This window comes from Bos javanicus, chromosome 11 (assembly GCF_032452875.1).
Source record: "Bos javanicus breed banteng chromosome 11, ARS-OSU_banteng_1.0, whole genome shotgun sequence".
NCBI classification, from domain to species: Eukaryota; Metazoa; Chordata; class Mammalia; order Artiodactyla; family Bovidae; genus Bos; species Bos javanicus.
Window position 1 is genome coordinate 3141319 of NC_083878.1, and position 12341 is coordinate 3153659.

The window sequence follows — 12341 nt, forward strand, 5'->3', positions numbered from 1 at the left end:
TGCGCTGGGCCTTTTCCATAATTATTACTATAATGACTTACAAAAAAAGTTTTTTCAGGCAACTGTGTTGAGTTATTGTACATATGTGGGAGAGGGAGATGGGGGTCCTGGCCATAGGGTAAATGAAGACCTCTTTCGTGGGAGAAGGAAATGTGCCTCCCCTCTCCCCCACTAGGTCTGACTCCTGATTAAGTGGCTTCCCCTCAACAAATGAAGACCATTAACCCTTCCTGTCCCAGGTACTGGGGTAAAGGAGAGGGAGCAGCAAGTCCATGAAGTGCTTTGATGGGGAGAAAGCACAACCCGCTGTGGCTGCCCAAACCCCATGCATCCTGTCCTGGTTCCACAGGGCTGGACCCTGGCCCACACCCCCTCACTGGGGTCAGAAGACTGCCCAGAACTCAGTCTACACCAAAGCACCCACCTGGGAAGACAAGAGGACAGAGCGTGAGGGGGTCAGGGACGCCAAGGTGTGGCCTTCTGGGCTGCCCGGTTGGGTCAGGATAAGGATGTGGCACAAGGAGCGGTCACACAGCAGAAGGAACTGCTGGTGCCCGCCCCCAGCCACCCCCCCCCCGCCCCGACCCCGCCACTCCCCAGGGCTAGTCACCCAGGCATCCAGGCACTCTCGGAGGGGTTCTGTCAGAGGCAATGGGGGCGTTCCGGTGTCTGGCCTTGGAGCTTGGGGAAGCAGAGAACCATGGGCCTAACTGGCTCTGCCAAGGGGGACACCCAGAACCATCCAAAGCTGGGCCCCTCAATTCCTATCTTCCAGCTCCAGCCTCCCATCCATGCAGCTAACTGTGACCGTGTGTGTGTGTATGTTATGTGTGTGCACGTGTGCACATGTGTGTAGGGGAGGCTTAGGGAAGCGCTGTGGCACCACTTGCCCAGGGTTCAGGGCGTGCAGGGGGTCCAGGCCTCATCTGTGAACCCAACCACAGAGGGTTAAGAACTCTGGTTCCCCCTTCCTCCCAGAGCTACGCCTTCCTCCTTGGCCACTAGAAGGTTTTTCGATGAATAGCCCGGGAGCCGTCCTCTTCATACTCCTTTTTGGATACCCACATCTTCTTAAAAGTGTCCAGTGAGGCCAGGATAGAGCCCCTGTGAGGAGGGAGGGACAGCATTCTTGGGGACCTGAGGGCTGAGCCAGCCACCCGCCCTGGGCGCCCAGGACTCAACTTTTCTAACCTGCGGGGGACATCCCCCCGCCTCCACCTGGCCTGGACCAGCCCAGGAAAAAGTGTCCAGAGCACAGAGGCCTCCTCCTAGGGCCTCGGCTCTGGGTCCCGCCTTACCCGATCCACGTGGAGTACAGCCGTTCCTGAGGGGCTGAGATCTGGAGGGAACAGCACAGTGTAACTGCCCTGCCCTCCCAGCACCCCCATCCCAGCCTTGGGGGCACTTCCCCCAGTGCCTGCAGCCAGGCCTCAGCCAGGAGCCGGAAGGGCAGCAGGGCCGGGCTGGGTGTGAAGTCAGAGGACATCTAACAGTGCTTCTTGCCCTTCCCTCCCCAGGTCAAAGTTGCCCAGCACCCCCATGCCCTACAGGGACTCCCCACAACCTCACCTTGATTTTGACGTCCTTTGGGGCAAGCTTCTTTACTTCACTTAGTAATCGATCACCAAAGCCTGTGAACACAAGGCTGGCTGAACCCAGGGTTCACATCTGACCTTTCATCACTAGCTCCCTCACATCCAACTTCTGGTGCCTCAGCCCCAGCCACTTTTTTTTATTTTTTAAGCTACTATTTTATTTTTTGGCCATGCCATGCAGCATGTGGGATCTTAGTTCTCTGACCAGGGATCGGACCCATGCCCCCTGTAGTGGAAGTGTGCAGTCTTAACCACTGGACTGCCAGGGAAGTCCTTGTTTTAGTCATTCTTGCCAGGAGTAAGGGTGGAGAGAACCACACCAAAGGCAGGAAAGACCCAGCAGTGTGCCTGCAGGTGGGCCCGCTTCCCTCTTCAGGAAGGAAGGCAGCAGGAGATGGAACCCCAAGTCACCCACCACTGCCTGACCCCTACCCTCTCCCCCTTGACACTCCAGAGCCAAAACCACCAGAAGCAGTCAAAGGCAAATGATGAGTCAGGAGAACAAGCAGTCACTTCCATCCAGTAGACAGGCAAACGTCTCGCACAGTGCTGGGACGGGGCTGGGGGACTGCCATAACTGGGGGAGCCTCTCAGGAGGGAAACTTGTGATATCTACCAGGTATCAAGTGCACACATGTGTACCCTCTGACTCAGCAATTCCATCCCTAGGATTTATCTTTCAGGTATCTTCCCATTACGTGAAATGATAGTGCATGCAATCACCCAGTGGAACATTTTTGTGATGAGAGAGAATTTCACCACCTCCAAGGCCATCAGCAGGTTAATGGTTCAATGGCACATCCAGCCCTCAGGGCCAGATAAAGAGAACCTACACAAACATCTGCCGTCTGTGGAGCAAAATCAACAACACAGGAGCTGGAGAGTATGCTCGTGTTCCTGCTCTGTCGCTAAGTCAGGTCTGACTCTTCGAAACCCCATGGACTGTAGCCCGCCAGGCTCCTCTCCATGGAATTCTCCAGGCTAGAATACTGGAGTGGGTTGCCATTTCCTTCTCCAAGGGATCTTCCTGAGCCATGGATTGAACCCATATCTCCCGCATTGGCAAGCTGATTCTTTACTACTGAGCCACCTGGAAAGTCCAGAGAGTAAAGTCCAGGGCTAAGTAAAAAGGATGCTTTATCTAGGCACAGATGTTACCTGAGAAACTAACAATAACTGTGGGGAGGGAACTGGGTGACCAGGGCAATAGAAGGCAGACTTCATCGAATACATTTTAGACCTCATCAAACTTACCATCTATTTGTAAACAAAATTTAATTTCAAATCTATCCCTTAAAAAAAAAAAAAACAACTCACTGAACATCCAAAAAACCCACAGAAAATGGGCCATGTCCCAGGATTTCAGGAATTGGGGTGCAGTCTGAGGGCCACACTACCTGTGGCCTCCAAGCCATACCATCCCAACTAGGTACCTTTGAAAAGCGTGGAGCCACCAGAAAGCATGATGTTGGCAAACAGCGTGCGGCGCAGATCCATGTCAGACTTGTGGATGGCGAAGACCAGCACCTCATGGAGTCCCTCACTCTCATCCCCTATCAGGTCTGGCTGGAACAGCAGCTCAGGGGCCCGGAACCGCGCTGGTCCCACCTTCGGAAAACAAGATGAAGTTAGTCCCGCCTCCTCCAGTCCCGGCATCATCACCCGCCTGCGTCCGGCCTGAACTTACGTTGAGCGTGCTGCCGTCTGGCAGGGTGTACTGCACCTTCTCTGTCTCCAGAGCCTCATCCTTCTGCGGGTTGATGGACAGGTAGCAGGCCCGCTGCGGTGGGCAGAGACAGGGCTCTCAGGAGGTGGCCACAGGGACCCGCACACCCAGGGCTCAACCTCATGCTGGGTCCGACCACCCCCGCTTCCCCACTCCCTGCCCCGAGTCACCTCTTTGATGGTCCGGACGACCTCAAACTCAGCCGAGGTGTGAAAGTCCGCCCCCTCCTTGCGCAGCAGCAGCCGGAGGTAGCGGGAGACGTCGCGGCCAGCAATGTCCACCCGCATGATGGAGTGGGGCATGGCGAAACCCTCGTAGACGGGGACGGCGTGTGTGACCCCGTCCCCCGAGTCCAAAACCACTCCAGTCGTGCGTCCTGTGGCGTACCTGTCACCAGGTCAGCATCCCTTCACCTCAGCCACTGAGGCACTGGGACCTCCGCACCCCTGGAAGGGACCCCGGGGCGTGTGCATTATCTGGTCTGAGAAAGGGACCCACAGGCCCCCCAGTAGGGATCATCATCGGAAGGCTGTTTGTACAGGGAAGTCAGGCGCCACGGCATCCCAATCAGGAGGCCAGAGATGCGAGGACCAGGGCCAAGGGAGCACTCACAGGCTGAGCACGGCCTGCATGGAGATGAACAGGGCCGGCACGTTGAAGGTCTCGAAGAACACCTCCGCCGCCTTCTCCCGATTCTTACTCGGGTTGAGCGGCGCTTCCGTAAGAAGAACAGGATGCTGCAGGAGACGGCAGGGTTGCGGGCAGGTGCAAAGGCAACGTGCAGGCCCCGCCGGGATCTTTCCAGAGAGCCACCTACCCGGGAGCACACAAACCTGCCGTCTCCCATCCCTCCCGAGGGCGCCAGCACGTCATCTGCCAGCAGTGAGTCTTCCAAAGACCCAGCGCCCCCTGTAATATTCTACCTGGCAGCCGCTAGCTGTGCGGACCCACACCCACACAATGCGGGGTGGCAGGGACCCACACCCACACAATGCGGGGCAGAGGGGTGGCAGGGACCCACACAATGCGGGGCGGAGGGGCGGCAGGGACCCACATCCACACAATTTGGGGCGGAGGGGTGGCAGGGACCCCCACCCACACAATACGGGGCGGAGGGGAGGCAGGGACCCACACCCACACAATGCGGGGCAGAGGGGCGGCAGGGACCCACACCCACACAATGCAGGGGCTTCATGCCAGACAAGAGCCAGAGAAAGTGTGGAAGCCTGACGCAGACGCCGCAGGCGGGGCAGGGAGAGGGCGCCGCGGCCCCACCTCCTCCGAGAAGGTCTGCAGCTGGTCCTTAGAGTAGACGTACTGCCAGATCCGCTCCATGTCGTTCCAGTCCCTCACCACGCCGTGCTCCATGGGGTAGCGGATGGCCAGCAGCCCCCGGTGCTCCTGCAGACCGGAGGCTGGAGGTGGCAGCAGACACTCACCCAGCAGCTGGTCTCTGCCCTCCGGGGGGCCACCCCTTCATCCGCTCACCGGGGGTCCCTGTGCCCCTTACATCCTTAACCCGGCATGGGTTCATCTGCCCAGTTGTTTCCCTGGCTCTGAGAGTCCAGTCCAGGACCACAGAGGGTGGTGGCATGCTCCCCCGAACCCCAGAGTGCCCCCATTCCTTTCCCCACGGCCCGTGTCCTCTACGGTCACTACTAGCACATCCTTCCCTTCCAGCCTCACACACAGCCTGACCTCCAGCTCCACCGCCACTTCAGTTCCTGTCCTCATCAGCGCCAGGAGCCTCTGTGACGGCCGATCCTACGCCAGCCATCCTATGTGGCCCCTCCTGTGGCCACGTGCTGCCACCTCTCCTCCCAGCTCTTCAGCCAGTACAGGTGTGTCTCGCAGAGACCTGCCCTTCAACGTCCCCCCACAACGCGGTCCTTCTGTCCAGTACCATTCTCTCACCCACAGCTGCGGCTCCTGCTGACCGCATTTTCTGGGTCCTCAGCACCCCTTCCTGTCTTCCTCAGGTGCCTCAACTGCACTTGCTGGTCAGTCCCTGCCACCCCCGCCCCCACTCGCTCCTCCTCCCAAGGGCCTCACCTGGCTGTGCAGTCCCTTCCCCACCCCCTCAACCCCCCAGCTGGAGCACAGAGCTGGCCTTCTCGATCAGTCATCAGTCCAAGTGACTCATTTAACCAGTTCTTTCCTCTGTGGCTTCTAAAGGAAGGGGCACGAAGTGGTCTTACTGTGTCGCCTTACACAGGAACCCTGGACCATCTCACAGAGCAAATGGACCACAGTGCTTATGACACCCAGTAGATGGTCCCAGAGAGGGCCCAGGGCCCTCTGACCACCAGTCAAGGCTCCTAGGACAGAAGACCTCAACCCAGGCACAGACAGACACCACAGATGTTACCTCTGCTTTCGGTCCGATAAAGAGGTCTCCTTCCAGGGCTCCAGCCATCACCCGCATGTGCTTGGGGCGCCCGACACTGCAGGGACAGAAAAGTCAGGGAGATGGGCAGGGGCCATAGCCGAGCCTAGTCTAGGAAAACCAAAGTCCGACTCCAATGGTCAGAAGCTAGGCCTACGGGCCATGGGACCACAGAGCAGGCCTTGGAAGGACAGAAGACTCAGGGTCAGAAGAAAAGGGGTTCCCACCATTTCCCACCAGCCCTCCCAGAGAGGGCCAAGAGGTCTGGAATGTCAGCCCTGGCAGAGGGTCTGCTTCTGCAGCCATGATGACTCAGCCCTCACTGTGGATTTCACGGGGGTAGAACAAGGTGGGGTGGCCCCAGGAAGCAGGGCCATGGCTCCTTCGTAGACCCCTCTCTCACTCAGTCAATCCCGTCCTTCTTCCTGCCAGGGCTTCTGAAACACAGATGCAGCTCTTGGCAGAGTGGACGAGCTACCATTCCAAAATCTCACCCAACTTCCCTGCACATCAAGAGGAACCTTTAATTACACTCCAGGTGAGTTCAGAAAGGACAGCTGAGGCCTGGATACCCCATGCAGGCTTTGTCTTGACATGGACAGTTACTTCAGGGGCCTGAGGACTCCCCTACCCTGGCTTTGGCCACTAAGCTCTAAGGCCTCCAGGATTTGAAACAAAACACCATCAAGGGAAAACTTCCCAATGGGCTTGAGCGGCCGGTGGAGTGCCCCCAAATTTCCCTGGGTTTCACTCCCCTCTCTCCTCTGCCATCACTGGCATCATGCAGGGAAGGATTCCCCCTGACCGCACAATGTATCTTCTAGAGTCTGAAAATAAATGAGCCCTGAAGAGAGCATTTCCTGGGGGGAAGGAGCAGCAGTAACTCCCCATTCTTTCTCCTCTGGGTTTAGGTCTCTCTTGTGTTCTTGCTGCTGCTACCATGCCCTGTTCCCAGGGGAATGCTGGTGGTAGCTCCTCCTTTCCAGCTCCAGGAGGGACCAAAACCAGACTCAAGACAGCCCAGAGTGCCTGTCTTCTTCCATAGCCCTTCACAGCACCAGCTTCACAAATCTGGTGCTTTCCCTTACAGGCAGGGGCAAGAGTTAGCCTCAAAGAGAGTTGTGACACAAGACCCATGTTCTCCCCAGAAGCAAATCAAAGGGTTAGGAATACTGCCTGAGCAACACTTACTAGTTTGGAAAACAGTATTTGGGAATCTGGTCTCCTGCAAAGCCAGCCTTGATCACCCCGGAACCCTGCAAAGAAAAACAGCAGCTAGATTCCAACATTCATCTCCAGATGAAGGTGGTGCCCTGCTGTGGAGAGGGCTTCCCCCGATAGTAGCCTGGGAAGGAAGCCCGAGATCCTGCCAAGAGGGCAAGGCCATTCAAAACTAGGGGCAACTTTACATCTCATCCCCCTAATTTGAGGGCTTCCCAGGTGGCTCAGTGGTAAAGAATCTGCCTGCCAATGCAGGAGATGTGAGGTCAATCCCTGCATTGGGAAGATCCCCTGGAGAAGGAGATGGCAACCCACTCCAGTATTCTTGCCTGGGAAATCCCATGGACAGAGGAGCCTGGTGGGCTGCAGTCCATGGGGCCGTAAAGATTCAGACACAACTTAGCAATGGAGCATGCATGCAGCCCCAAATCTGACAATGTCTGAAGACTGGGGGCAGAGGCTGTTATTGCCATCTAAGTGGGTAGAGGCTAGGGATGCTGCTAAACATCCTACAGAGCACAGGGCACATCACCAAGCATTATCCAAGCCAGAACATCACCAGTGTGGAGATGGAGTACACCCTCCTAGGCACACTTGTGGGTCGGCTCCAGGCAGGAGGACTCCTTAGCAAGAAGCAACCCTTAAGGTTGGTTGCTTATGGTTTTTTTCCCAGATGTTTGAAAAAGCACAGCCCACTCCCCTCAGCAGCTATGGACCACAGACAGGACTGGCTGGGGAAGATACTGGGTGCATGGGGACCAACTAGCACTCCTCTTCAAGTGGCTTCCCCAGAGACAACAGGAGGAGAGCTTGGTCCTGCCACTGCTCCAGCATGGAAGCTGGATGGAGACTTTTAAAGGGATCCTGGTATCTAGAAACCTCCCACCCACAGCAGGAATCAGCATCTCAACCTCTCTCTCCACCACCCATCACCACCCTTGGGGCCTGGAGAGAAGAAATAAACATCCCCTAGAGTTTGGGGGAGAATGGATACATGTGTTCATATGGCAGAGTCCCTTTGCTGTTCACCTGAAACTATCAGAACATTGTTTTTTAATTGGCTATTCTCCAATACAAAATGGGCTTCTTGTGTGGTGTTCATGGTAAAGAACCCGCCTGCCAAAGCAGGAGACAGAAGAGATGCAGGTTTGATCCCTGGGTCAGGAAGAGCCCCTGGAGGAGGGCATGGCAACCCACTCCAGTATTCTTGCCTGGAGAATCCCATGGACAGAGGAGCCTGGTGGGCTACAGCCCATAGGGTCGCAAGGAGTCAGAAATGACTGAGTGAGTGAGCACGCAGGCAATACAAAATAAAGTTTTTTAAAAAGAGAAAGAAACAGCCCAGTGGGACCAAGCAGGTTGTTCTCAAAACTCAAACTTGTTGAGTAGCCTGCCAAGAAAGGAAGTGGCTGATCCTTCCTGAAGCCTGATGGAGAGCATCCCCAAGCCCAGCTTCAGCTATCTTATTAAACACCCCTGCTGTGACTCAGGGCCCTCACATGGTTACTCCAAAACAGACAGCCATTCAGAGATTACATGGGGATCATGTGCAGGGAGACAGATCCCAGAAAGAGCAGTGAGTCATTATTAAAAACTCCAAGGCCCACTGTTCAGAGGTAGACACTCAGCTAGGGGCAGATCCACTGATCCCTGCCCTTTATCTTCTTCCTATAGACCAGAAAGCATGCTGAGCTGAGCTACGGTGCTGAAGGACAAGACCACGATGGAGCCAGGCAACTTTCCTCTGAGGTTTCCAAGCCAGACCCCCAAACTGCTTACAGGTCCTGGGAAGAGTGGTCCTGAATTCTCTCCACTGCCCTCCCAGCTGTGGAACATCCCCTTGGCTCAAGGAGCACTTAAGGAAAGGGTCAAAGCAGGCGAGTGCCCAGTCAGGCAGCGGCGGGTATATGGTTGGCAAAACTTAACGTGCATTTCCGCAGTCCCAGGAAAAGGGCGTAGTGGGGCCTGCCTACCCTGGAAGTGCTGCCTGGGGGTGCAGCACTTGGGAAGAGCTATTGTAGAGGCCCGCAGGTTAAGCGTCCCCAAAAGATGGGGCCAGCAGTGTGCAAAGGGGCAAACACTGTCTTTCCTCCAGTAGGAGGGCAGCCAAAGCCTGAGGAGAGGTAATGGGGCTGGGGTCGAAACCCATCCAGTGAGCCTACTCTCCACCGAGAAGGGTCCGGGGTGAGTCCCCGGGCCTGGCATATCGGTGCATCGGTCGGTCGCCCGGCTGTACCCCGGCTCTCTAGATGCTGATCAAGCGCTGCCAGACACATGGGACCCCTTCCTCTCCCGACCTCCCCGCCTGCTCAGGGAGCGCTGGGGCTGGGGTTCTGCCACGCTTGCGGGGGGCTGGTCCCGCGGCTCGGGATACAGGGCCAAGTGGGGACAGCCCGCAGGAGTGGCGGGCCGGCAACGAGCCGAGGACCAGGCAAGACGGGCGGGGGTCCCTGCGGACCTCGACTCGTCCACCCCGCCCTCCCCCCCGGTTGCCAAGCCTCACGTTGTCGATGACCACGGGCTGGTTGGCGATGATATCGTAGGACTCCATGGCCGGGCCGGGCCGGCCCTGCCCAGCAGGCGGGCTGCAGTAGTAACCAACGGCTGGCAGGCAGGCAGGCGGGCGGACCGGGACCACCGCGGCTCCTGACGCGCTGCTGCGCCCCTCCCACCCCAAGCACGCAGCCTACGCGAGCCCGGCGGAGAATTTCAAGAGGGCGGGCCCCGCGGCCAGTCACCGCTCCCACCTAGGCAGATTGACACCCGGAGCCGGGGGCCCGCGAGGGCAAAGGGGCGGGGCCGTCGGGTGCTGGCCAGCCAATGGAGGCGCCGGGAAGAACTGCCCGGGCGCCTCCAAGGTAGGCTGCAGCGCGTGCGGGTGACGTCATCGCTCCGCGCTTAAAGAAGGCGCGGTCGGAGCCGGAGGGCTGGTAGTTTACTCGTCCAGGACTCTTGTTTCTTCAGCGAGCAGTCCCCAAGGAGGCCGGCGGTGGATTTTTCACACAAAGCATTTCTTTACTGAGCACTGAGGAAGATCCTTTTCCTTATAAAAATGATAATTTCGTGATAACGGTAGCTGAAGTGAATGCAGCACCAGCTTAGTGCTTGCGCAGCACTTCTGCTCATTTTACATAGATGATTATATTACACCCTTGCAATTACTTAGCTGTTATTTTCCGATTTTACAGATACGGGAACCGAGGAGCCTCAACGCGTGTGTACCTTGCCCAACAGTTATCCTGTTGGCAGCAGCTGGGAAGAGCACGCGGGGAGCCTCCAACCGCTCAGGGGTCCACAGGGCAAGAAGATACTCAGTCCTGAATTCATTGACCACACTGAGCTATAGTTATTTGCCGCTCTATAGAACTTTCCCACTAGACTATGAGATTAAATTTGGCCAAGTTGAAGCACAACATCATACAGGAAAGTGCAGAAATCGTTAAGTGTACATTTCAATGAATTATTAACTTGTGAACACTGAGCTTAAAAAACAGCATGAGCAGCACTCCAGAAGCCTCCCGCCCCTCTTGCTCACTGCCCTCTTCTTCCTCGAAAGGGACTGCTATCCTCCAGTCTACAGGTCACCACAGGTTAGTTTAGCCTATTTTGGAATTTTATGCAAGTAGAATCATAGTTATGTGTTCATTTGTATCTGGTGTCTATGCGTTCATAAAATGGGTCAGCGTGCAACTGTTTAAAATAAGGAAGGAGTTCTATATAATCTGATACGAAATACATCAGGACATATGGCTAAGTCAAGGCAAAGAAAGGCAGTCACACTGTCCAGAATGTTTTATGTGTGAATGGCTCTGAAGAATGTCTGAGAAACCTTCAAGAATTTTTAATATGGGGAAGGGGGACCACTGGCAAAGGTGGGGGAATGAAGAGCAAATTCTTTGTACAATGTGAACTTTTATTTTAATTTTTTAATTTGTTCATGTATTTGTGCATGGGTGCTGGGAAGCCTGGTGGGCTGCCGTCTATGGGGTAGCACAGAGTCGGACACGACTGAAGCGACTTAGCAGCAGCAGCAGCAGCAGCAGCAGCAGCTGAGTTGCTCAGTTGTGTCCAGCTATTCTGTGGCCCCACGGACTGTAGCCAGCCAAGCCCCTCTGTCCATGGAATTTCCCAGGCAAGAGTACTGGAGTGGATTGCCATTCTCTTTTCCAGGGGATCTTCCTGACTCAGGGATCGAACCCACATCTCCTGCATCTTCCGCATTGCCATGCAGATTCTTTACCACTGAGCTACCTAGGAAGCCCCTGTTCATGTATATATTACTTTTTCCTTATTTTTAAGTTGTGGTAAAATCCATGCAACATACAATTTACCATCATAACCCATTAAATTCTCTTAATTTCGGGTATAGTTGGTTTGTAATGTGCAGTTTCAGGTGTACAGCAAAGTGAATCTGTTATACATATACATATATCCACTGTTTTTAAGATTCTTCTTAACTCATTTTAGAGTATATGGTTCAGCAGTATTAAATACATTTGTAATATTGTGCAACAATTATCACCATCCATCTCCATAACATTTTTCACCTTATAACACTGAAATGCTGTACTCATTAAACAGTAACTTCCCATTTCCCATGTGACAGAATTTCCTTCCTTTTTATGGCTGAAGTATATCCCATTGTATGTACATACTACATTTTGCTTATCCATTCATCTGTTGATGAATTCTTGGGTCTCTTCCACATTTTAGCTATTGTAAGCAATACTGTTGTGAACATTGGTGTATAAATACTTCTTCAAGACTCTGCCTTCAATTCTCTGGGATATATAACACCATATGGGATTGGACTGGATTAAAGATTTACTGAGCATGGCCCCACCCATCAGAGCAAGACTCAGATTCCCCACAACTAGTCCTTCCCATCAGGAGGCTCCCATGAGCCTCTTACCCTTATCCATCAGAGGGAAGATAGAATGGAAACCACAGTTACAGAAAACTAACCAAACTGATCACTTGGATCACAGCCTTGTCTAACTCAATGAAACTATGAGCCATGCTGGATAGGGCTACCCAAGATGGATGGGTCATGGTGAAGAGTTTTGACAAAACGTGGTACACTGAAGAAGAGAATGGCAAGCCACTTCAATATTCTTGCCTTGAGAACCCCATGAACTGTATGAAGAGGCAAAAAGATATGATACTGAAAGATGAACTCCCCAGGTTGGTAGGTGCCCAGTATGCTACTGGAGAAGAGTGGAGAAATAGCTCCAGGAAGAATGAAGAGGCTGAGCCAAAGCAAAAAAGAACACCCATTTGTGGATGTGACTGGTGATGGAAGTAAAGTCTGATGCTATAAAGAACAGTATTGCATAGAAACCTGGAATGTTAGGTCCATGAATCAAGGTAAGTTGAAAGTGGTTAAACAGGAGATGGCAAGAGTGAACGTAGA

The 12341-nt window shown here is 54.4% G+C and overlaps 1 protein-coding gene across 4 annotated transcripts; it reads right to left on the minus strand.

Annotated features, from left to right (window-relative positions):
- ACTR1B (actin related protein 1B) lies at positions 1–9710 on the minus strand. 4 transcript variants are annotated; one of them, XM_061431575.1, is made up of 12 exons: positions 9432–9447; positions 6899–6963; positions 5935–6144; positions 5690–5765; positions 4597–4736; positions 3934–4058; positions 3492–3708; positions 3283–3375; positions 3029–3203; positions 1570–1631; positions 1299–1339; positions 1–1104 (listed from the first exon to the last, which is right to left on the minus strand). In XM_061431575.1, exons 3-12 carry the CDS (start codon positions 5935–5937, stop codon positions 1002–1004), a joined length of 1035 nt encoding a protein of 344 aa, XP_061287559.1. In that variant the 5' UTR covers positions 5938–6144; positions 6899–6963; positions 9432–9447; the 3' UTR covers positions 1–1001. The 4 variants fall into 4 exon arrangements, with proteins under 4 accessions (XP_061287559.1, XP_061287561.1, XP_061287558.1 ...); XM_061431577.1 differs by having other exon boundaries at positions 4597–4722; positions 9432–9446; XM_061431574.1 differs by lacking the exon at positions 5935–6144 and having other exon boundaries at positions 4597–4722; positions 9432–9699.
- Between the last annotated feature and the right edge of the window lie 2631 nt (positions 9711–12341).